Here is a 27127-nt window from a genome sequence, read left to right as displayed (position 1 = left end):
GTCGGACTCCCGCACCCTCAAATGTCTGAGGCTAATGAGACTGGCAGTTCTCGTACAGCAACTCTGTGTACATAGCTTTGACTTCCCTGCCTATCAAGGTGGGGATTGGCTGATCCTATGATACTCCATCCCAGCTCTGTTTTCTGGGCAAACGGCTCATTCGCACCACCCATGATGACTTCAATGGGGGCCAGAGCTGCAGGACAATTGTAACCAATCAACAGTACCACATCACATTCCTGGAGTGCTGGCAACTTATTGTCCAGATGTTTGAGATGTGGCCACTGTAATGCTGTAGTCTTGGTTGGTATACAGGATTTATCAGCCGGAATGAAGTCACGTGTATACGATTGCTGTAGCTGTATCCGATTATCCAAATAGAAACTTCGAACTTGCAAATCGCACACACTGTGGCTGGCTATGATTGTGTCAATGGCAGTCATTGTACTAAGCTTCAGCTGCAATGGTCGAGATGCCACGTTCAATTCTCTGACTAGACTTTCCAAGACAAAGGTCGAATCGCTCTGTGTGTCAAGAAGAGCATATGTGAGAATCTCCTTCTGAGGATCTCTGAGGGACAATGCTAGAGGTGGCAGAAGCATTTTGAACTAGCGTGTGGCTCAAGACCCTATGGACTTCCTGGTTTCTTTCTCCTTCTGTGAAAGTCTGAACCCCATTTGCCACTTCCGCAAACCTTGTCTCTCTTTCCTCGTGCAAACATGTTGGCAGGGGCGGACCTTCCTACAGGCGATATAGGCGGTCGCCTAGAGCGCCACCCAGAGGGGGGCGAAAAAAAAAAAAAAAAAAACGTTTTTTTTATTTTATTTTTTTTTATTTTTTAGAACGGAGAGGCAATAGGATTACAGGCTATGCAGGCTTCCTTCTGCACAAACTCAGTAAAACGTTCAAATGTAGGATATTCTTCGGATCTATCGAGTTCTTCTACTACAAGTATCTGTGTACAACCCAATCTGGTAGTTTTTTCAACAGCTTATGATTTTCCTCACTATCATTTAAAATAGACAAGCCCTTAACGTGGGGCATAGCCTCAGCGCAGCCCCTTAAGAAGTCTGCAAAATCTCTCAGTGCTAAAGGATCATCTGAGGCAACTTTAGGCCATTTCATAAGCTTGTCCCGAAATGCTTTCTGCATGATAAATGGGTTTCCATACCGGTCCTTTAACACGGCCCAGGCGCCTTCGTATGCATCCTCAGAACTCCGGTAAAAGAATCCCTCCACAGCCTTGCGTGCCTCGCCTGTGAGGTAACCTTTCAAATACAGCATTTTTTCACCAGCAGGGATAGGTTTTCTGTCAGAGTTGTAAATGTCATCTTAAAGTCAACAAACTTCAAAGGATCACCTGCAAACATGGTTGGCTCAGGAACAGGCAGACGGTTTAAGCTAAGTGAGCTAGCAACTGCTTCTGCTAGATTGACTGCAAAACTCTGAGAGAGTTCTTGTGATTGGGGCAGTGCAACAGCGGTGCCTAGTTGGTGGTTCAAATTAACAGCTGGAGTTTTTACGATGACTGGGACGGTGGTGTTGGGCTCTCCCACTACATCACCTTCAAACTGATTGTATGTCCGCACTCGAGCTGCAGCCACTTTAACATCCATGTTTGCATGCATCATTTTCAACTTTGTTTTTTCCTCCTCGAGATGCAGTTCGACCTCAGCCTGCCTCTGTTGCATTTGCACCATCATTTGTGACTCATGTAATTTCCATTCACATTCCAGCTTACTAAGTTTAGCATGCTGAACCTGTATCTCCTGCATAGACTTTGCTTGTTCTAATTTAGCCGCAAGTTCTGCCTCTGCCTCAACTCGCTTACTAGAGGCTCTGCTAATACCAGACAGGTTGTCTAAATCGTGAGACATTACACTCTCTGTGTTAGTGCTACCAAAAATAGATTGATTTCCATCACGATTTAGAGTCATTCGCACTCTTTCCTTTTCGACTTCCTCTTTAAAAGTATCTTGGTCTAGACCTACTTCCAGTCGTTTACTCACAATATCACCTGCAGTCAGTGTGCTACAAGCATCTATTTTTTCCACAACATCTGTAGTATTAAGACAATTGCGTTGGAGTGCCTCATAATTTTGCATTACATGGTCATATACAAATTGAATTTCTTTGTTTATTTTCTCCAGATCTTCCTTCAGACAAAATGTCTTAAGTCTTGTCCTAGACTCTCTTGCTATTTTCTTCCAGGATTCATACGTTTTCAAAAATGCCTTTAAATGTTTTTTACCTTGTTCTTCACGCATTTGTTTGCCCTTAACTGTTAGCTCCCGCTGGCGAGAACCAGTGGCAATTTCTTGTGAGTCAGTAGGCCTTTTATCCTCCTCAACTGGTGAAGGATCTTCTTTAGGACCTAAGTCCTTCTCATCAGGGACTTTTCCCTTTTCTCCATTCACTGACATTTTGCTATCTATTGCAAATTAATGTGTGAATTCAGATCACTGAAACTAGATAGCTAGAGCTTGAGGACTTCTGTAAAATAGCCTTCTGCTCACCTCATTAAAACATTAAACATTAAATATTGAGCTCCCAAAACATCAATATTTTAAATTGTCCAATCAAAGGGAGCTTAGGCAAAGCTAGTGGAATTTGTAACTTAGTTCCAGGTGAAGTTTTTTTTTTTTTTTTAACAAGTTCAAATCAAACCATTCAAGCATGAAACATGAGAAATCATCTAGCACAGCAGTTCAATAAGCCAACATGAACATTTCATAACCATCATCTGCTGGTTGGGATGATCTGCTTAGGCTACTATAGTTCGTATCAATCCAACAAGTAGCAGTTCAGTTCGTTTGTTTGTTGATCAGAGTCTCTCACCGCACCTGCAGTCTCTTCAAATTGCTGCTGCACGTCCTTGCCCGAATGCGCGCCGTGGACCAGATGAACGCGGGGTTGTTGACAATGAAGACAGCAACACAGCATGGCAGGACTCAGGAGAGAAGACCCAGAAGTTGCGGTCAAGTTTTCACTGTTACAGCCCTTGGATCCAAACGACAGACTCTCGACTGATGCATAAGACGATCTTTATTTATTTGTCCATCCGTGACGTCATCTTAGCACCGTGAAAACTGCATTGGAAACGTACATAAAGAGACAAACATTTCACATAACGGTTTCCACAGTACAAACACTAAACTAAATAACATTGGTATCAAAACTACAAGGATTACATTCTTACACAAGACATACAATCATTCATTCACAAATTACATTTATATAAAGTTACAACCATAATCAAATAAACAACAAAGCATACCTTGTTGCGCTCTCCAAAGAATGTAAATGAAAGGGTCCTTTCTTCCGTTTAAAACACACGATCAATACATGATACAAAAGGATAAAAGTCGCGACGCACAGGAATACAAAGGCGAAACAAAGACGCACCAAACGTTCCTGCTGCCGACCGACTACATCACTTCACAGGTGCTTCCAGCTGTACTGATTAACGGTGCTCCGAACTCGGGTAAAATCCCACACGTCATTTCAAGGCATACATACATACTGAATATTATTTAGTAAACAGCAAAGGATATTGTCTAGACATATTTAATCTCAAGTGGTCCGTTATGACAGATTTCAGGTCATATTATTACTTATTAGTCATTGTGACATTTATCATCTCCCCCATACGAAACCTCTCCGTCTCACTCAACTCCATGCTTCATCTCTGTGCTTCATCTTCACAGCTGACTGTTCCGGGGAGGTTCACATGCCTTCGAGCGACATTGTACTATTGTACTTATTTTATGCCTATTCTGCACGTTTACATTGCACTACTTTTATACCTATTCTTATGTCTGCATTTTTTTTATTTTTTTTTGTCAATTTGTGTTATGTTCATTTTATACTAATTGCTGTGGTGCACTCTGGTCCATGTGTGAAGAATACTATATAGATAGTTATTCATATTTATTATTATTATATTGTAGACATGTGTGCATTGAAACGTCTGTAAAGTCTCGACGACATTGAAAAGGAGGGTGACCTGAATTGTATTTGAGAATAAATAAAGGTTGATGATGATGATGATCTCTGTCATTCATCTCTGTGTTTCCCCTCCAGGAGTCCCAGAGAACCCGGAGATCGATGGCCTCACGCAGCCTGCCCTGGAAGGAGACCAGATCACTCTGACGTGCATCACCCAGGGCAGCAAGCCAGCAGCCGACCTGCGCTGGTTCAGAAACGAACAGGAAGTCAAAGGTACGTGACCAGGGCTCTACCATGTTGTTAGAAGGTATGTGACCAAGGATCTACCATGTTGTTAGAAGGTATGTGACCAAGGATCTACCAAGGCTCTACCATGTTGTTAGAAGGTATGTGACCAAGGCTCTACCATGTTGTTAGAAGGTATGTGACCAAGGCTCTACCATGTTGTTAGAAGGTATGTGACCAAGGCTCTACCATGTTGTTAGAAGGTATGTGACCAAGGATCTACCATGTTGTTAGAAGGTATGTGACCAAGGATCTACCATGTTGTTAGAAGGTATGTGACCAGGGTGCTACAATGTTGTTAGAAGGTATGTGACCAAGGATCTACCATGTTGTTAGAAGGTATGTGACCAGGGTGCTACAATGTTGTTAGAAGGTATGTGACCAAGGATCTACCATGTTGTTAGAAGGTATGTGACCAAGGCTCTACCATGTTGTTAGAAGGTATGTGACCAAGGATCTACCATGTTGTTAGAAGGTATGTGGTCAAGGTTCTACCATGTTGTTAGAAGGTATGTAAGGGGACGCAACACAAGGCCACAGACAGGGTAGGTGAGGGTGCAGTGACCAGTGATGCCACAGATTACTTGTAAAAGTAATCTGATTACTGATTACTGATTACTCCTTTAAAAAGTAATCTTAGTTACTTTACTGATTACTTGAGTATCAGAGTAACTTAGTTACTTTGAAAGTAACTAGGTTACGAAGTCGTCCCCCCTGCTGCTGCCACAACATAAGAATGACAAAAAATTTGTAAAATGTACTCAGTTTGAGTAAAATGTACTAATAGGGCAGGTAGGCCTGTCTTGCTATCTATAGATCTATAGATTTCACAAAAGATAAATGGTCAATAACACCACATGTAAGGCGGTTAGGTGGTCGAGCAGAGATTGCGTTCGTCACCAGCCCCGGAGCTGTGAGCTTGGTTCGCCTGTTCGAATCCAGCTCACAGCTCCGGGGTTGTCACCAGCTTGGCTGGCCGTCTGCACTGATACAATTGGCTGTATCAGAGGGTGGGAGAAGCTGGCGGGGTGGGTCCGGGTCGTTGTAAACAGCGACTCCTACAGTTCGGTCGGGGCGCCTGCTAAGCGCGGATTGGACGTGAGGGGGATAGTGTGGTCCTCCCACACGCTACGCCCTCTCAATGAGAATCCGCGCTGCCAGGTGAAAAGAAGCGGTGATTGGCTGGACGTGTGTCGGAGGAAGCACGTGGTAGCCTCCACTCTCCCAAATGATCTGACTGTAGGGGGTAAAGCGCAGCGACCAGGAAGGGACTGGGAATTGGCATACGACTAACATTGGGATGGGAGAAAATCGGAGGAAAATGGAGGGGGAAAAAGACCAAAAAAATAAAAAATAAAAATAACACCACATGTAGGCTGATATGTAGCGTATACCTTTGAGGCCTGCCCCATTCAGATATGGTTCTACGTTATTATTATTTATTATTGTGTGAATGAATGAATGAAAACTTTATTTAACAGATTGCAGAATGGGTACAATACAGTACGGCTCAATACATACAATTGTTAAGGGGATGCAGACCTGAGAAAGACGTTTGTCTTGTTTCCATCAGGGTCCCCCATTTTCAATTCATATAGACATTTATGACATACACAACATACATGACATTTATGGCATAGGGACATATAGGTATTTAGTACTGATACATTTGTGACATAAGCGGTATTCAAATATACAGTACTGTTACCCCTAGATCCTGACAGAGTATATACATATGATGGGGAGGGGACTGTACATTAGGAGGGGGTGGGTGGGTGGGAGGGAAATATACATACGGCGGGGAGGGAATATATATACTGCAGTGTTGTCAGTGTGCTACTGACAACCTACATACTGCAGTATGGTGTTCCATGTTCATGAATAGTGCAATGCAAAAGATGTTTAACTCAAAGGTGGAACATACTGTTTGGCTGGTGCAGCTCCGAGTCCTGTAGAAGTCGATGGTCGTGCTGTGCTGTATATTCCATATGCGGTAGACAGTATTTTGTTTCCTCCGCAAAGTGAATGTTTTTTTCACCCGGCTTAGCTTACACAAACGTTAAGTAGACTAGTGAACTTCCAGTGCAAGAAAGCGTTACGAGCGCGAGCATCTCCCTGCTAGCTCGCAGGTCAGCCTGATAATAACAATAACAGCCGCGCCCACCAGCATGGCTCAACACGCAAGGTTGCGTGCTGGGACGTCACTCCCCAATACAAGGAAAAGCTTTCCAAACGTATATTTGACTGTCGAAAACGAAAGAAAATACTGCATTCCGCCTGCATTATGATGAGATAGTAACGAAATAGTAACGCACAGCCACTTGGACAAGTAACTGCAATCAGATTACTGGCTTGTAAAGATGAACGCGTTAGATTACTATTTTCGGGGAAAAGTAATCAGATTACAATAACGCGTTACTTAGTAACGCGTTAGTGGCATCACTGGCAGTGACACAAGACTACAGAAACAATTTGCAAAATAATAGTATTTATTTCACAAAATCAAAACACAGCAACACAGAGAGCAAGGAGGACTTCCTAGTGGCACCAAATAAAATACAAAAGGAAATGAAAACCCACCCTCCCCTTTACAGGCGCTGAACGCCCAAAAGTACAGGTGGTGGTGCTCACTCTAAAGCTGGTGTCTTTAACATCAGGTCACCTACGTGATGCAAAATGTAGACCCAGGGTATCTTCCTGTCCTCAATGTCCATGTGTGCGAAACAAAAGATTAATACACAAGAAAAGTAGTCACCATAGGCTGGGTGAACAAGGGAACCAATATACAAATGTACCATGAACCGCTAAAGATATTTCCTATACTAACAAGAACCAGAGTTTTTACCAGCTCTACCAAATGTACCTCAAGAACCAGAGCTTTTACCTCTGAAGAGCCACTGCTCTATATCCCCAAGAACCAGAGCTTGTACCTCTGAATAGCCACTGCTCTATATCCCTCTAAAGAGCCAGGGCTCTATACCAAACGACACAAAGAGAATTATCACCAAAGACACAGAGAGACACCCACCACCACAATGAGCCAAAAGAGCTAACTAACACTGCACACAATGGGATATATAAAGGGAGAGTGGATGTTGATTGCAGATCAGCTTCAGCTGCCGTTGCACTGGGGTGAGTTGCTGATTGACCAGCTGGCTGCTGGAACTGAGAGACACCTGAGAAATAGATATGTAGGCACAAGAGGGAGACAAAAGACAACAACAACCCAAAACATGCCTATATACACGACAGATAACATACATAACTCCCTATATATACATAAGGACACCGTCCCTAACACCAAGGCTCTACCATGTTGTTAGAAGGTATGTGACCAAGGCTCTACTATTCTCGAAGACACTCTTGATGTCACCATCTTGGTATAGGGGACCATACGGATTTCTACCATCAAATGCATGCGTTGACGTCTGTTTTTATTACATGTTTTATCACATTCTTGTTCATTTCATAACATTTTCATACGATTTGTTTTGAAAATATTGAGGCCAACATGGCATTTCACTATTTCGAAAGCCTTTCTGGTGATTCTAAGGCAAGATATGAGTCAAAGAAGCCCCCCCTGATTGACTTGACATAATGTCCATACAAAACACCTGCAGACATGGCCATCTCTCAAATACCCAAATTGAAGCTGCTGACTGTGTTACGTTTTGTACTAATAACAAACACAGAAATCCAAATCGCAAGTTTTATACCATCACAGAGGAAAAAGTGGCTGGTGGCTAATGTTCGGCTAACCCCCTCTGGTGTTGTGGTCGTGGTAGCTACATGCTAAGCTAACGTTAATCACATCATATCGAACCGATAGGAGCTTATCTTATCTAATCTTACGTGGTGGTACCACGTGTGCCACTACCCGATCAAACATCCACGTAAGATTAGATAAGATAAGCTCCTATCGGTTCGATATGATGTGATTAACGTTAGCTTAGCATGTAGCTACCATGACCACAACACCAGAGCGTTTGCCGAACGTTAGCCACCAGCCACTTTTTCCTCTGTGATGGTACAAAACTTGCGATTTGGATTTCGGTTTTTGTCATTAGTACAACGCGTAACACAGCAGCTCTTTGGCATTGTGAAGGACTGAAGAAAATTCCGCTTGATTGTCTTTAATTTGCCACTTTAACGATCCGTTTCTCCACTAAATGAACTGTACACAATGTACCAGGCTGGGCAGTTTCCCCCCACGCTGCAGTTGCGTAGCAACAACAGGCAGGAAGTTGACTTCGAGAATGTTGTTAGAAGGTGTGTGACCAAGGATCTACCGTGTTGTTAGAAGGTATGTGGTCAAGGCTCTGTGTGTTCTACCATGTTGTTAGAAGGTATGTGGTCAAGGGTCTGTGTGTTCTACCATGTTGTTAGATAGTATATGGTGAAAAAAGTAGTAGAATGCGTTCACCTCACTAGACTTGACACTGGGTGCTGTAACCTCTGATATCATACATAAAAATAGGGAAACAATGTCCAGGCACGCACTCCAGGTTTTTCCAAATTTATTGGCAGCCTGTAATCATGACGTTTCGGAGTGAACACACCTTCTTCAGGATGGCTTGCAGATAGTATATGGTCAAGGCTCTGCTCAGACCGGTGTTCTACCATGTTGTTAGAAGGTATGTAGTCAAGACTCTGCTCAGACCGGTGTGTTCTAACCATGTTGTTAGAAGGTATGTAGTCAAGGCTCTGCTCAGACCTGTGTGTTCTAACCATGTTGTTAGAAGGTATGTAGTCAAGGATCTGCTCAGACCTGTGTTCTAACCATGTTGTTAGAAGGTATGTAGTCAAGGCTCTGTGTGTTCTAACCATGTTGTTAGAAGGTATGTAGTCAAGGCTCTGCTCAGACCTGTGTGTTCTAACCATGTTGTTAGAAGGTATGTAGTCAAGGCTCTGTGTTTTAACCATGTTGTTAGAAGGTATGTAGTCAAGGCTCTGTGTGTTCTAACCATGTTGTTAGAAGGTATGTATTCAAGGCTCTGTGTGTTCTAACCATGTTGTTAGAAGGTATGTAGTCAAGGCTCTGCTCAGTAGATTTTCTTTACTTAGTTTCCACAAGGCAGTTGAAGAGAAACTGAGGAAGCAGCAGATAAGAGTCTTAGCTGGCGGATGTAATGGATGTGGAGCTGTTTGTCTTGCTCTTTGTGTGACTCCTCTTCTATTCTACAACTTGATTGTTCCAGTTCATGTCACCACAGACGAGGATCGTATTCCTTTTGCATTTCATCTGCTACACAGGAAGAGGCTTAGCCTGCATACACCTTCAGCTTGAATTACAATCTACACACATGCTCAGCTGAACCACTCTCTGGATGTGTGCCTTTGAACATTGAACAGCCAAACATGAAGTGGTAGGGATTCTACACAACGATACCATGTGTTTGCTGATGTACTGTTTTGGTTTTCAGCTGGGAAAACTGATTCAGATCACATTGTGGTATGTACTGTATGTCTTGTGTTGTACAATAACTTGACAGGACGACCAGATTCAGTATAACAACGACTCTGGGTTACTCCCAGTACGGGTAACAGCATAGCTCAATACACTACATCCCCCTTATAAGTTCTATTTTTCTTCACAGTTAACCTTTAAAAAACAACTGAATAATCACAGAGCATACAGTGAGAAATAGTTATTGGAAAGAAAATAATAACAACTCAGCCCTGTAGGCCTATACAGCACATAAACAACCAAAGGGGCTTCCTGCATTTAAAACAAAACACAAAACAAACTACTTTGTGTAACCACAATGTCATTCAGTGAACATTAAATCAGTTACAGTGCAACACTACACATTGTGTGTTGTCACTTAGTATCACATGGTCTAAGTTAGAAGGAGTAGCTCATTGGCTGACTAACCAATGGAGTTTTTAAACCTGTTAAGCCGTAAGGTCCCCTTAGAAGGGGACCCTGCTTTTCTTTACCATAAATCGATCAATAGAGACCGTATTAGATCCCCATGTGGGGTATTATTGGAAAGCCACACTCATTAGGCTACAACCCTGTCCAAAGATTTTCAAGATCGCCAAATGATTGACGGAGCGAGAGTCCCGGGAGTCGGGGGTGGTAATGTGTACTTTGGCGCACGCCTCACATATCGGCATGTAACTCGAGAACCGCTAAACGGATTTGTCACCTGAAAGGGCAATCGACAGGCAACAAATAGGGCTTTAATTCTATCTATATGTTGTATTAAAATAAATGCAAACCCGAGCCGCTAGAGGTCGGCAAAGTGGCATTGCGAATCGTTCTCATGAGGGCCCTTGGATGTTAACACATTGACCGCCACAGCAGGGGGCGCTGATACCCCATTCATTGCCAGGTCTTTATTCAATGGATATTGTTTTAGACTGTGACATTTGCGAGTGCTTAAACTATATCTTATATTATATCTATGGGTCTAATAACGCCGTCGGGTCTCAGTGAGCTGCTTCTAGTCAACATTGCCGAGACAGATTGTTTTTTCATCGGTACATTTCCGTTTTTATACCGTTTTGAATAGAGTATGGTTTGGGTGTTTTTCAGTAATTCCAGGAAAAGGCGAGAAAAATGCATTTTACTGTAATCCAGTCATCACGTTGTAATTTTTCGGCTGATTATCTAATCATCCTGAAATCAATGCTAGATTATCACCATTATGTCTCCTCGTCCATACATGAAATGACCGTCGTAGCGGGGAGTTCCCCCCCCACCCCTACCGCAGCCAACGGTAAACAGACATACACGGTCCACACAGATAGCTGTGATCGGGGTAGAAATAAATGTCAGATCAACGATCAAATTCATATATGATGTTCTTACCTTGTATCTGATGTAATGCAAAAGAGATAATCCAAATATCTTATCGCAATTCCAAATAATGCTTGTGGAGGTCCGCACCACACTACCGACCGTTTCACAATGACAGGCGGGCGGGCATGGTTACTGATGCCATCGTTGTATAGAGCATCGGCAGGGTTTAAACTCGTAAACTCTAAAGAGTAAACTCGTTATTGGCGTTATTCGATTGGCGGCCAATAACGAGTAAACGAGTAAACGAGTAAAAAACGAGTTATTTTTGTAGCCAAGAGTAAAGACCATAACCCTATCAAAACAGCAGTCAAAGTGTATATTTTCATTTTTACCAATGTTTTATACGATTTACTGAAAATATGAATTTATCGGAAAAAATTATATCTCTTTTATCGTAAAACCGCAAGGAAATGACTAAATCCAGATTTAACCCTGCCATTGGAAAGAGGAGCCTTTCCCCTACCCATAGATGTATGATTTGGCCATAATAAGGTAAAGGTCAAGTTCAAGGTCAAATATGAATTTATAATTAAAAGGGCGGCTGATTGGCGCAGTGGGCAAGGTGCTCGCTTCTAACACAGGAGACGCTGGGTTCGAGCCCAGCTCTTGGCGTTGCTACCGGCTGGCCGGTCGTTCATACTAACACAATTGGCAAGTGTTAGAGGGTGGGAAAGCTGGTGGGTGGGGATTTGTGACGTTGTGGACAGCGACTCCTACAGGTCTGTTTGGTGACGCCGGTGCAACGGAAGCAGGAAGTGACGGGGGCAGCGTGAGCCTCCCACGCGTTACTCCTCGCCACTGAGAGTTCGAGCTGCTGCGGCGAAAAGATGCGACAGGCTGCCTCCTCGTGTACCGGAGGGGACACGTGATGCAAGGCTTCTGTCCTCAACCGACCTGTGGGAGGCATAGTCTAGCGACGTTCAATACAGGGGAGGGAAGAATTAGATACACGAAATTGGGATGGGAGAAAAATAGAAAATGGGGAGAAAAAGTGGATTAAAAAAAATATATTTATAATTAAAATCGATTTTATCATTTATTACTGTATCTACAAATCCTTCTGTTTAATCATCTTCCCTTTATTCATTTAGATTCCAGCACAATTGTAACATGGTGTTATTCACCGGCACAGATGCAAAAATAAATCATAATTTATATTCTCCTTTTTTTCATTACAATTTACTCAAGCCTAGTAACAGACAATATTTCTGACACTGGAAATACCCCCAGGTCCCTAGATGTTCCTAGATACCAAGAACATACAAATTGGCCTTGTAGAAGTGGAGCAACCTTCCATTTACTTAGGCCTGTACCTTTAGGCGAGATTTCTAAAAATAGGGCTACAGCTTAACAGGTTAAAAGCTTGTTGTCAGTCATCCGCTTTCACTCCGCTCAAGTCGTTGTATTATTCGGGTGCATCCAATTTTACTGTGTGTGTTAGTTAGTGAATAACTAATAGAAACCTGATACCTACAGTATATAACTCAGAAATATATTATTTACAACAATATATTGATCTGGTAAGTTTCTAATGTTGGCCTCCTTGGTAATTTCATCTGTATTTGCTGCTCCTCCTTGTTATATTCTATAGTTTTATATAATAGTCTCTAAATATATAACGTCTGTCTCATTCTGCTGCTCATGCTTGTTATATTCTATAGTTTCATATAATAGTCTCTAAATCAGGGGTTAGCAACCTTTTTGACATGGAGTGCCTGTTTGAAATATAGTTGTAACTAGTGTGCCTCAACAATATTCCATGCATCGTAATAATTTTTTCTCATAATCAGGTATTTTTAATGATAATTTTTACATTATTACATCATTATTGTTATTGTTATTGTTAACACTTTCAGTGCCACCAGGTGGCGCCAGAGTTAGCGCTTGAATGCCACCATCGGCGCCAATGTTAACCTTAATATCGCCTAATCTATGTTTTAAATTATGGCTATGTGTCTAATCTGCCCGTCGCTTATCAAAGAATCCTTTTCCAGTCAGTGCTGTCAAGGCAGATTGGTTTTTTATCGCTTCATTTCCGTTTGAGAGCATTTTGAAAAGCACCCGTTTTGAGGTAAAAAACAGCCCATTCTGGGCCATTCTGTAATAATCGTCTTTTACTGGAATATTCCAGAACGTTGATATTTGTCGGCCTATTTATGAATCATTTTCAAATAAACGCTAGATGATCAATATTATACGTACACGCACGCCCATTCGAGCCGCGCGCTGATAATAGCCTTGTTCATTTCCTCATGGATTTTTACAGTGAAACCGATAGAGGACATTTCACAAAACAGCTTCTTCATCTAAATGAGTCTGATTATCCTAACTCTGATAACATAGATTCCTTACCTGACATCAGATGGTATCCAACTGGTATATTCCAATTCCTGATCACCATTCGAAAAAATCGATAAGTGTATAGATCTAACGTGATACAGTAGAATTCATGATCCGCGGCGCTCAGAGGATCCATAATGAACTGTGGTAACCCCAGCTGCATCAGTGGACTGGAAAATGTGGAGTACAGGATCTTTTTCCCCATCCATTTTCATTGAGTCCATTCCAAAATCCCTTATGTCATCTGGGAGACGATAGGGGGCGCTTTTTTCCACATCTGATCGCCGGCGGCTCTCGGGTAGACTAGGGTAGGCTTGCGTGATGCAATATGATTTCAGATCGCAAAAAAAAAAAGATTCCGAGAAATCTCGTGAGTGGCTTTCAACGTAATATTAATAATTCCGAGAAAACTCGTGAGTGGCATAGAAAGTGTTAAGAATATTATTATGATGGTTGTATCAACCCTAAATCTGAGTTGGGGGGGGGGGGGGGGGTGCAATGCAGACAAACAGCTGCATACAGTGCGACCATTTCACTCACATTTGCCCATTCATTTTTGGACACATCACACACCATCGGTGCTGTCATAGCTCCACCTACAGGCATAATGGAGAACACCAGGATGTGAATGGAGGGTGAATGTGGGTTATATCGTGTAAATAAGTTTTGATTGATCGCAAGACTACACTGTAAAAAAATTTCTAATAATAAGTTACCAGAACTTAAAAATATTGAGTTCAGTTACTGTGCATTAAGGTTTTCAGTTTTCAATCCATAATAAGTTAACAGAAAAATAAGTACACAACCACATTATTTCAACCTAATAAAACTATGTTTATTGTCATTGTTTTAAGAACACAAGTAATACTGACTTGGTAATACTCACATTTTGAGTAAAAAAAATTGCTTTTAACATGTGCAATGTTCAATGAAATAGACAAATAAATAATCAAATTTGTTGATTAATCCCACTGGTCACAATGGTGACCGTAATAATGTTTTTGTTATAAGGCTCTGCAAATGTTACTGAATGATGTAGCAATGTATTTCCAGCTAAATTGAAATAATAAACAAATAAAGGGTCTCAATTAAATATGTGGTAGTAAAAAGAACCTGTGGGAGGATTTCAACAAGATAAATGCGACAACAGTGCAAAATATTTCACTATAATTCAAAGCAAAAAAAAAATAAAAAATTATAATATTTTTATTTTTATGCTGCCCCCTGTGCCTATGAAAATGCCCCTGCATGCCTATGCAGGCATGCGTGCCTAGGGTTGCCTACCCCTGCTCTAAATATATAACTTCTGTCTCATTCTGCTGCTCATGCTTGTTATATTCTATAGTTTCATATAATAGTCTCTAAATATATAACTTCTGTCTCATTTTGTTGCTCCTGCTTGTTATATTCTATAGTTTCATATAATAGTCTCTAAATATATAACTTCTGTCTCATTCTGCTGCTCATGCTTGTTATATTCTATAGTTTCATATAATAGTCTCTAAATATATAACGTCTGAGTCATTCTGCTGCTCATGCTTGTTATATTCTATAGTTTCATATAATAGTCTCTAAATATATAACCTCTCTCATTCTGCTGCTCATGCTTGTTATATTCTATAGTTTCATATAATAGTCTCTAAATATATAACTTCTGAGTCATTCTGCTGCTCATGCTTGCTATATTCTATAGTAGTGCTGCCTCTTCCTCTAGTTCTAGACTAGATGTCACAATGAAGCAACTTTAAAGGTCAAAAGAGTTGCTTAACTGCAGCTACCCATTTACATCACACATGGTGAGCTTTCATCTACAAGGCGGTATGTGCTACATTTTCATATTGGAAGCCTTTGAAGTAATGAACCAGCAAATAATGCCTACCTCTTTTAGTACCTCTGTAATGCAAAGCCTACGGAACAATGGTCTGCTGACCGTATATTATGAACAGTCTGGTTACTGTATAATATGGGAACTCTTTCCTCACGTTTGAAAGGTGACCTTATGTTTAAACCAACCATCTGTGGCCTGTCTTCCATTAATAGTCCAGTGCTGTTCCTGCAAGACCCACATCTTAGAAATACGCCTCCTGGAAAATGGAACGTATCCATGGTAACGATTAAGAGGGACACTGACCAACACAGCTTCAGACTGCTTTACGTTGTAAACGAGACAGAGAAGAGAGAAATGAACAAAACATGTTGCTGTTTAATCTAAGTAACAAACAGTTTATTGGTTGTGTGCTGATGGTGAAGTTGTATATTGGTATTGTGCCAAATGATAATGAGTGATTAGTTCTGTGTTAACGGTAACATAGTGTATTAGTATTGCTGTTAGCTGGTAATGAGTGATTAGGTATGTATGTTAACAGTAACCTAGTGTATTAGTATTGCTGTTAGCTGGTAATGAGGGATTCGGTCTGTGTTAACAGTAACATAGTGTATTAGTATTGCTGTTAGCTGGTAATGAGGGATTAGGTCTGTGTGTTAACAGTAACATAGTGTATTAGTATTGCTGTTAGCTGGTAATGATTAGTTCTGTATTGGAGAAGGGCAGAGTGATTGTATTGATCCTGGTGAGGGTGCCAGTCTAAAATCTCGCCTCGGGCACCAAATGCTCTAGGGCCAGCCTTGTGGTCCAGCATTATGGATGGGTTACCTACAGATATTGATTGGACTGTCCCATACGTTCTTAAAGTAGTATTGCTTTTTAAGTCAAGGCTAGGATTCACATATCTCTGTGTCAGACATGCCGTGCCGCTTTTTTGGAGAGGAAACTAACTTCTGAAAGGTCAAAGTAAAGTAAAGTATCATATATCTATAGTATTAAATACATAATGTGTTACAAGAGAAGAACTGGATCCTCCACTGGAGCACTAGCAAACTAGAAATCATCTGTTTGGCTGTGGTGATCATACTCTCCCACCACCTTTACCACACAAAGAAGCATCTTCTTAGAGCAACGTTTGTTCACTTTGTTGCAAAGAAGAATTCTCTAAGAGCAACATTGGTTCACCTTGTTTAAAAATGTGATTTTGTGTTATTCAAGCATTTGTAACTCATTATTGTAGAGGTAATCTTCTCTTCCCAGAACTACCCAGTGCATAGATCTGCAGTCTAAGGCCACACCCACACATACACGGATATTTCACACAGTTTCAACACATTTTTCACCCCTCTGTTTTCAAAATAGTTCTTGTCCACACCAACAATGTTTTAGAAAATCTCTCTGTCCACACAACAACATAAAAACACACACATGATCTGACCTGATAACAGGCTGGAGGGACCGTTCCATGGTCCTGATGGACCTGATGGCAGGCTGGAGGGACCTTTCCATGGACCTGACTAACCTGATGGCTGTAGGGATCTCTCCATGGTCCTGTTTGACGTGATGGCAGGCCATAGGGATCTCTCCTGATGGCTGCAGGCATCTCTCCATGGTCTTGACTGACCTGGTGGCTGCAGGGATCTCTCCGTGGTCCTGAGTGACCTGATGGTTGCAGGGATCTCTCTATTGTCCTGATTGACCTAATGGCTGCAGGGATCTCTCCATGGTCCTGATTAACCTGATGGCTGCAGGGATCTCTCCATGGTCCTGACTGACCTGATGGCTGCAGGCATCTCTCCATGGTCTTGACTGACCTGGTGGCTGCAGGGATCTCTCCGTGGTCCTGAGTGACCTGATGGTTGCAGGGATCTCTCCATTGTCCTGATTGACCTGATGGCTGCAGGGATCTCTCCATGGTCCTGACTGACCTGATGGCTGCAGGGATCTCTCCATGGTCCTGACTGACCTGATGGCTGCAGGGATCTCTCCATTGTCCTGATTAACCTGATGGCTGCAGGGATCTCTCCATTGTCCTGATTAACCTGATGGCTGCAGGGATCTGTGCATGGTCATGATGGACCTGATGGCTGCAGGGATCTCTCCATGGACCTGATGGCTGCAGGGATCTCTCCATTGTCCTGATTAACCTGATAGCTACAGGGATCTCTCCATGGACCTGACTGACCTGATGGCTGCAGGGATCTCTCCATTGTCCTGATTAACCTGATGGCTGCAGGGATCTGTGCATGGTCATGATGGACCTGATGGCTGCAGGGATCTCTCCATGGACCTGATGGCTGCAGGGATCTCTCCATTGTCCTGATTAACCTGATAGCTACAGGGATCTCTCCATGGTCCTGATGGACCTGATGGCTGCAGGGATCTATGCATGGTCCTGATGGACCTGATGGCTACAGGGATCTCTCCATGGTCCTGATGGACCTGATGGCTGCAGGGATCTCCCCATGGACCTGATGGCTGCAGGGATCTCTCCATGGTCCTGATTGACCTGATGGCTGCAGGGATCTCTCCATGGTCCTGATTGACCTGATGGCAGGCTACAGGGATCTCTTCATGGTCCTCAGTTACCTGGTGGCTGCAGGGATCTCTCGGTGGTCCTAATTGACCTGATGGCTGCAGGGATCTCTCCATGGTCTTGGTTGCAGAGAAGATTATCTGTATATGGGTGGACATGACATTTTCCAAAAGCTCTGTCACATAATGTTGAGAATCTTTCTTCCAGCAAGGCAGCAGGTAACCATGGTAACCACATCTCAAACATTCGATGCAGGGCTATACACAGACCATTCAAACCTACAACTAATTGACTGGATCTGCTTTTATTTTTCAAAGGTGATAAGCAAGAGAAGATAACTCCCTGTTCTGTCATTTTACTAGTAATACACTTTAGCAGGTGGGGCCCACATGTGGGCCCTCTTGAGGACGATTTACCCACCTGCACTTTGGCGACCTCTAGGGACTCAGCTGTGCATAATTTTTAATACAATATATATATCGAATTAAAGCCCCATGTGTTGCCTGTCGATAGCCCTTTCAGGTGACAGAATCCGTTCAGCGGTTCTCGAGTTACATGCCGATAAGTGAGGCTTGCGCGAAGTACACGGTATTGCGCAAATACTACTCCCGACTCATGGGGCTCTAGTTCCGTCAATCATTTGGCGATCTCGAAAATGATTGGACAGGGTTGTAGCCAATGATACCCCACCTGGGGATGTATGAAAAAATCACGAGCGAAAACAGGAAGAGAGAAACCGCTGAATGAATTGAAGTCTAGGAGAAAACTGAGCATTTCTTTTTTACACAGTTTACCAAAATCACTCATTTCTGAACGGATCTTTATGAAATTTGGACATGTACTACATAAGCCTTCAGGCTATGGATCTCTGGAGTTTTTTAAGCCTCCAGACATTCTGGGGAAATACTACTTCTGGACTACTAACTACTACAGAAAAACATGAGTAACAAGTTTTTCTACAACTCAAGTTCAGACCTATTTCATTAGCACTAAAGGTGAGTTCTCCTTATTGTATCAGAAACTGAATGTCAGAATGTCATCTTTCAAAAGAGACCAGGCTCATGCATGTGGTATATAAAGTATAGTATTTTGGTTTGAAAATAAAAGTATGCAGTCCTCAAAAACTAAAACTAAAATGGCCAATTTTGGGGGCGACTGTTAAGAGGTTAAAGTACAGCATTTTGGTCATTAGACCTTCATCAGGTAAGAAGAACGGAGACAATTTCCCAGGGATTTAAAGCCAACACCTACTCAGTTAAGACCAATCAGACTACAATTTTGTTTGTAGTCATATGAGGAGAGGAGACCCAGGGCTTTGGAATTTCAAAAAACAACACTACCCAGCTCAAGCCAGCTCCTGTCAATCATATGACTTGTGGATTCACTTTTTTATGCAGGCATTTCCTAATATTTTATATTATTTTATAAAACAGTTAATTTAATTACTGATACTTGTTAAATTATTAGTAATGTTAAGGAAATGCCTTTTTTCTAAGGCTGTGTCCTATTAATTCAACTTTAAAAACACTAAAATCTCTTAATTTGGGATTTTTGCATAAATGCATGTGTACACTACATTCCAAATTTTTAACAATGGCCATATTTTTTGTATTTTAAAATTGGCCTATTCAAAAGTCAATGACCCATCTGTACACATTCTACTCTTACTAGTTACACTGCTGGCCAGTATGCCTACTTCAATCCGCTTCAAGGCCCTCGACCTAGCATACCGTGCGGCAAAGGGAACCGCTCCCACCTACCTCCGGTCAATGGTCTCTAACTACACACCCTCAAGACCCCTACGCTCTGCATCTTCTGGCCGCCTCAGACCTACTCCTATCCAAGCTCCGGGAGGGTCATCAAAGAGAAGTCTCCTATTCTCAGTCCTTGCCCCACAGATTCAGATTCCTTTATTAAGCCATTTGTGTAAAACACATTGGTAATTGTTGCAGCATTACAGTGTATGCATTTTTCATTTCTTTTTTCACAGTAACGACAACACCAACACAGACACAGGATAAAAAACAGTGCAGTGCAGAGTTCCAGTAAAGACTAGTGCAGTGCAGTCAGTGTCATTGTGCCAGTGTCACTTGGGGGCAGAGGGGGGGGGGGGGACCTGAGGCATTGATCAGCCTGGCGGCTGAGGGGAAGATCCTCAGCCTTCTCCCAGAGGAGAGCAGGGTGAAGAGGCTGTGTCCGGGGTTGGCCATGATCTTCCTCGCCCTCTTCAGCGCCCTGGAGTCGTGCAGGGACCTGAGGGAGGGCAGGGGACAGCCGATCACCCTCTCCGCGGAGCGAATCACCCGCTGCAGCTTGGCGAGATCTTTTGCCGCTGCAGCGGGGAACCAGGAGATGATGGAGTGGGGGAGGATGGACTCAATGATGGCCATGTAAAATTGGGCCATCATGGTCCTCTGCAGTTTGTATTTATTCACAATGGAATGAACTACCCACCCCAGTTAGGACAGCCGAAACACGTCCAATCTTTCGCCATTGACTAAAGATGCACTTCTTCAACCATTATCTGAAATAAAAAATGTAAAAAAAAAATATTTAAATCTAACCCTAACTAACCTTACTGTCATGCACTTGTCCTAATAAACTAACCTACACTGTAACACGCAACACTTTGATGAACATTGTTACTCAGCTGATAGAGTTGTACCCTTCCTAATGACTTGTCGTACAGAACTTGTAAGTCGCTTTGGATAAAAGCGTCAGCTAAATGACTAAATGTAAATGAGGCTCCATACTGGGAATAAGAGGCAGTAGCTTCATATTGGTGGGGGATCAGAGGGAATACAATATATGTTATTACCAGCAGTCCCATCTACCGAGTCCATAGCAATGTGTGTGTGTGTGTGTGTGTATTTGTGAGTGCATACTAAGCTTATGTGTGGAATGGAATTCAATATACTTGTGTAGCCGGTGTGATCTTGTCTGCGTTGTGTTTAAAGTCGATTCGACCCCTGTTAAGGGATCGCCCTGAGTGGGAGTTGAACCCCGGACCCCGGCGCCGCGGGCGGCATCACAGACCACTAAGCAAGAAGTGAATTCACTGCTTGCTTCCGGGTCTGGATGCCTCTGGGGAGTGAGTTTACTTGCAGTACCGCTTACCATCCACAGCCACGTCACTACTTGTACCCGTGACTGTGGATATACTGCGGTACCTCCGTTACACTCACCCCACTAAACTCACACCACCCAGGGCATCCGGGTCACGGCACCACATGTAGCCGGTGTGATCTTGTCTGCGTTGTGTTTAAAGTCGATTCGACCCCTGTTAAGGGATCGCCCTGAGTGGGAGTTGAACCCCGGACGCCGGCGCCGCGGGCGGCATCACAGACCACTAAGCAAGAAGTGAATTCACTGCTTGCTTCCGGGTCTGGATGCCTCTGGGGAGTGAGTTTACTTGCAGTACCGCTTACCATCCACAGCCACGTCACTACTTGTACCCGTGACTGTGGATATACTGCGGTACCTCCGTTACACTTGTCCCTGGATGCCCCCCCCCCCCTACCTCTGTTATTTCCAGGTAACCTATAGAGACCTCTGTGTCTTCCTCGTGTACACACCACTGAACCAGAGGCCAGGCAGACATTCATTCTTATTCCATACATGGAGGCTGGTGCTGTTCTTTCACTAGTTCACTACTACTCACCCTATGTTGTCCTGTTGTACTTCTATTTCCAGTTGCTGAATGTCATAGCAGGGATGCTAGCTAGTGTGGGTATTCCCAGAACTAATTCATAAATGATACTGCATCTACTGTATATGGTCCAAACTGTTTAGCTAGCTCATTCTCCTTGTAACAAAGATGGTAAATGATACATCTATATGAACCAAACTGCTTAGCTAGCTCATTCTCCTTGTAAAAAAAATAAAATAATAATAAATAATTAGTGCTGTCAATAGATAATTTTTTTTTAACTAATTAATCTAGATTAAAAATAGCATTTTTCTACATAAGACCAAAGCTTGTAACAGATATTTACTTGAGTAAAATCATGGAATTAATGTAAAATCAACACAAAGAAAGTATATTTAGATTCAAAGACTATTTTAATAGCTTTCTTTGAATACAGTTTCTCTCTTGTGAAATACAAATGTTCAACAAAACCTTCAGCATTGACTCAGCTAGACCTCTTTATTATATCCGCGGCGCTAAGATTGAAGATTCTTCACTCCATAGATTAATCTAGATTAATTTATTTTAATGCTTTAATAAATTTTAATTAATCTCGAGTTAAAGCATACATTTTGACAGCCCTATAAATAATACATATATGGACCAAACTGCTTAGCTAGCTCATTCTCCTTGTAACAAAGATAATAAATAATACATAATACATCTACAGTATATGGACCAAACTGCTTAGCTATAGCTCATTCTCCTTGTAACAAAGTTAAATAAATAATACATAATACATCTATATGGACCAAACTGCTTAGCTAGCTCATTCTCCTTGTAACAAAAATAATAAATAACATAATACATCTATATTGACCATAACAGGCATCTTCTCAGAACAAACTGATGTGCAGACTGTTTCTGCTTTCACGGGTAATTGTCCTTGACTACATCTGAGAATAGAACCTGAATGCAAAACCTCAGATGATCTTTTTCATTATAAGGGTACCACGGGGTAGCACTATTAAATAATAATAAACCTTGTATAGCACCTTCATACAAGAATCGCAGTCCAAAGTGCTTCACAGCAGTAAAATAGATATAAAACTAGCATAAAATAGACAGAATAAAAGCAATGCAGGGAAAAAGAAAAAGGGTAAATACAATGCAATTGAATTATTAAATTATTCCTGTTTGATACCCACCCAGTTTAAAACCTGACAGTTTTTCTTCCTGTTTGATACCCACACAGTTTAGAACCTGAAAGTCTTTCTTTCTTCCTAAGATATGATATTCCTTTATTGATCTCCTTGGGGAAATGCAGGCCTCATAGTAGCAAGGGGGGGCACAGGTATGGTCATGGAAATAGTATACATAAATATAGGCAATACAAATATAGTAAAGAAACAATATGATTAACTCTGAATATAAGAATATGAGCAAGTAAGCAGTGTAATCAAAAGGTGCTGATGAGGGTCTATGTGCCCTATCAGTTATATTACACATTACAATAAATATGGGCAATAAACACTTAGAATATGTATACTCTGCTGCCGTTAGTTTTCTGCAGCAGTCCCTTCCCACTGTTGTGGAGCCTGATGGCCGCTGGTACGAAGGACTGGCCAAGGCAGTTAGTGGTGTGTTGAGGGGGTATGAGTCAGTGGCTGAACATGCTCCTCATAGAGGGGGTGGGAGGGGTTCTCCAGGATAGCGGCCAGCTTCCTTCTCATCCTCCTCTCTGCCACCACCTCTAAGAAACTAATCTCTCCTACAAATTGGCCCATATTCAAGAAAGTATAGCATATTCTAAAGTGTATTATCTAATGAATTATTCATACATAACAATGATAAATAGCTTATATGAAATTTTTGAGCTGTTTCTATACTAGGAAGGAGGAACGGATACCGCCCGGTTTCAATAACATCGTTTTCCATGTCTGATCGTAAAACTGACATGACCACCTTGTCCGCCGTCAAAAAGTTATTAAATTAATTAGTTTTGTCTTGATTTTGAGTAGTGGAAATATTTTCTATAATATTTGGAACAGTGTGTGTCTGAAGAACAAAAGCATCGAGATGTGCATCAGTATCTCCGTTACCAGTAACTGCATTCGCGATTTGTCATACCAGGAGAACCCATGAGACAACTCATGACAACTTTTGAACAGATAAATTATATATATAAAAAAAATATATACATATATTAGTGGTGAGACTCGGTTAAGAAATATTATCGAATTAACCTGTTGGTCTGTAAGGTCCCCCAAACGGGGGACCCTGCTGTTTTATCATAAATCGATTAATACAGACTGTATTAATTAATGGTGTGTTTATTTTTTAAATGTAGCCAATAGTAAAGACCCTAACCATATCAAAACAGCAGTCAAAGTGTATATTTTCAGCACTACGTTTGTTTACAGATTTTTTTAAGATTTTCCGAAAATAAGAATTGATCAGAATAATGCGAATTCTATTGCTCATTTATAGTAAAAATGTGAGTAAATGACTAAATCCAGATTTAACACTGACATTGGAAAGAGGAGCTTTCCCCCGATCCATAGATGTATGAGTTGGCCATAATCAGTGATGCAGTGGTCATGGGACGGGGTTGCACGCCGTTCCACCTCTTTGAGCAGGAGCACGCACATGCACGGATGTGCACACAAGAATGCGTTCCACTCGACTCTGCGCCAAGTACCCACCTGGCTACTTTGCATAACAATAGCTCAGGTCGCCAGGTGTGTTCAAATACTACAGTTGGACCATTCAACACAACCTGTGAATGAAATGTGTTACATTCGATTCATAGAGGCAATTATGCATCGTCTTTATTCGCGAGGGAACATTTATGCGCATGCGCAGGAGCATGTGCATGCGCGTGCACGTGACGTCATTAAAATACAGTGCAATCCCTTATGAAATCACCACTGCACCACTGGCCATAATAAGGTAATTTATAGTTCATAATTCAATTTTGAATGTATAATTCAAATGGATTATAATTCAGTACTGTATCTACAAATCCTTCTGTTCAATCATCTTCCCTTTATTCATTTGCTTAGATTATTTGTAGACTTGATCTCAAGAAGGTGCTGGATGAGCTCAGTGAGCGAAATTTCTTATTCCCCAGTTTTAACAGGGTGTTATTCACCAGCGAAAAATCATAATTTATATTCTCCTTGTTTCATCACAATTTACTCAAGCCTAGTAACAGACAACAATATTGATGAGACTGGGAATACATTCCCTGAGGTCCATAGATGTTCCTAGATACCAAGAACACGAAGAACAGAAATCGACCTTGTAGAAGTGGACCAATCTTCCATTTACTTGGGCATGTACTTTTAGGCGGATTTTCTGAAAATAGGGCTACAGCTTAACAGGTTAATTCGAGACTTTATAGTTAATGAATCGCATTTTAAACGCATATCAATATTTGATGCGAAAAGCAAAATTTTACGAAATGGATTTGGTACACAAGTGAATCAATGAACATACATTATACATACGTTTGCAGCTATATATATAGCGCAAAGGACCTTTTCTTTTTTGAAAGGTAACATTCCGAAGTTTCTTAACCTCTTCCACCCATGCGGTACCGGACTGCAAATGACATCACATCATAAACCATTCTCTCTAGACTGTCTGACATAATTATCGTTTATTAACGTATTCAAGAGTAAACATCCTAACCATGTCACAACAGCAGTCATAGTGTATATTTTCAGCAATACATTTGTTTACCAATAGGTTAAAGTGTTATTAGTGAGATTTTAGTTTTTGAAATGTGAAAATATCTTCGTGGAGGTTGGCCATTTTGAATCACTGAATGATGATGATTTGTAGTCATATGAGCACAGGGCATCCAGAGCTCTCAATGAGCATTGACATTTAGAAAAACTACATCTCCTAGGGTGCTCCAGCCTTCTGGCAGCAAATTACTTCCTGATTATTCTTTTTATTTCTATTATTTCTCGGGATTATATACCACAAAACTGAACGTTATTGGCATAGTTTGGAGTGCAGTTAGTTTGTCTCCATTCTGTGAACATTTAGCAACCATCAATGTTGAATTTGGTTTAAAAATGGTGGAGCTGTCAAAAAAATAAAAAGCTGACTGTAAATACAGTAGATTTCATTCTCGGTTCTTCATGTACGCCTGGTGACACTAAATACAAATTGAACTCTGTCATTGGAACGAGTAGATTTGGCCCGATCCATAGATGTGTAACATCTAGGGCTGTCTTAAATACTTCGAAGCTTCGAAGCTTCGTTCGATGGCACAAGCTTCGAACATTAAAAAAAAATCGAAGTTAAAAAAAAAATATATATAAAAAAAAATTACAAATACACTGGAGGAAAGTAACCCAGCTCAGCACTGCCCAAATTATATCATCACTATTGCCTGTTTGAAGGATATCATCGTCAAACACATATACACCTACATGCCTTGTAGAATTCCACACATAAGAAAGAAAGATACTGGGATGAATAAACAAAATGGGAAATAAAATGTAGAAATGCATGCAATACATAAATAAATATGAATCTCCATATATGAAATAGAACATTTAGATAAGGTGCTACTGAGATGTTTTGGTGAGTTCTTTGTTTTTTTTGTGGAAGTAGCCCTTCTTAAAAATGCATGAACATTCACTGATAATTGGTCTGTAGTGGAGTCTACAAGGTCTACATTGCCGGACCATGTAGAATCCGGACCTTGTAGACTGACATAATTCTGTGCATAGTTTAGTCTACACAGGCCATATTTCAAATAATCAAAATCTTACTTCATTCATCTTAAACATTCTTGATTTGGGGGATTGGTAGTTCCCATGAAATCTGAAGTTGTTCAAACAGCGATCCACCTTGAATTAAATCACACAGCCGAGTGAAACCTTGTTGGCTGCGTCACAGTCACGAAAGGGGCTATTTAATTCATTAATCCAATCCACTTTATTTATAGAGCACATTTAAAAACAACAAAGTTTACCAAAGTGCTGTACAAGTCTAAGGTAAGGACACATTTAAATCACAGAAGTGTAATGTTAGTATATTGGAACTGTATATCGACACATTCTAGTTATAGCTGCTTATTATCTTTGTGCTTACAATAAGCAAAAGGTACGGTACACAGTTGGTCTCACCCTCTGTGCCATTATCAGCACAAAATATGTCCCCATATGATCAAATCGACGTTCATAGATTATATATATTTAAAAAAAAATTGGGACAGTTTACATTAACTTTGGGACGGTTAAAACTGTATTTCGGGACGGTTCTGGGACGGTGGTGAAAAAAGTTAGTCTGGAGCCCGACCGGGCTTAACCTCTTAATCTTAGTCATACAGGTCCAAAGTTTATAAAAATCCCACGGAAAAAGATTTTTGTAATGTGTGTACCGCAATAATTCAGCGTGATTATCCAAAATGGCCATCCACTGCCTTTATTTAGCCTTTCGAGTCTAAACAAAGGACTTCTTCGTTTTCTTGTGTCACCTTTCCCCACTCTGAGTGCCCGTCTGGGATCGCTTTCAGAGCAGACGCTCCTTGGCTACAATGGCGGTCAATGATTTTCACCATCAGCGATGACTGGTCACTGGTCAGTTCAGGACCGTTCACAATCGGACGTCGTCACTCGTCCGAGCGGCTTGTCAAATGATGCTTGCCGGATGTTTCATCTTCTAACTCGAGACCCAAAGCATGCAACAGGTTAACTTATGGTGACAATCGAAAGGCGGCAAATTCAACTTTCC

The 27127-nt window shown here is 41.5% G+C and overlaps 1 protein-coding gene across 1 annotated transcript in view; it reads left to right on the top strand.

Annotated features, from left to right (window-relative positions):
- Positions 1 to 27127, top strand: part of LOC311233144 (cell adhesion molecule 2-like) — a 937635-nt gene that overhangs the window by 794396 nt on the left and 116112 nt on the right. Inside the window, exon 4 of the mRNA XM_084320035.1 lies at positions 4084 to 4221. Coding sequence (XP_084176161.1) covers positions 4084 to 4221 — 138 coding nt within the window. The remainder of the gene's footprint in view (positions 1 to 4083; positions 4222 to 27127) is intronic.

Source organism: Notolepis coatsorum, assembly GCF_963971535.1.
Source record: "Notolepis coatsorum genome assembly, chromosome: 8".
In the NCBI taxonomy this organism is placed as follows: Eukaryota; Metazoa; Chordata; class Actinopteri; order Aulopiformes; family Paralepididae; genus Notolepis; species Notolepis coatsorum.
Note: the sequence above shows the minus strand (reverse complement) of the source record. Positions and strands in the feature narration are given on the sequence as shown.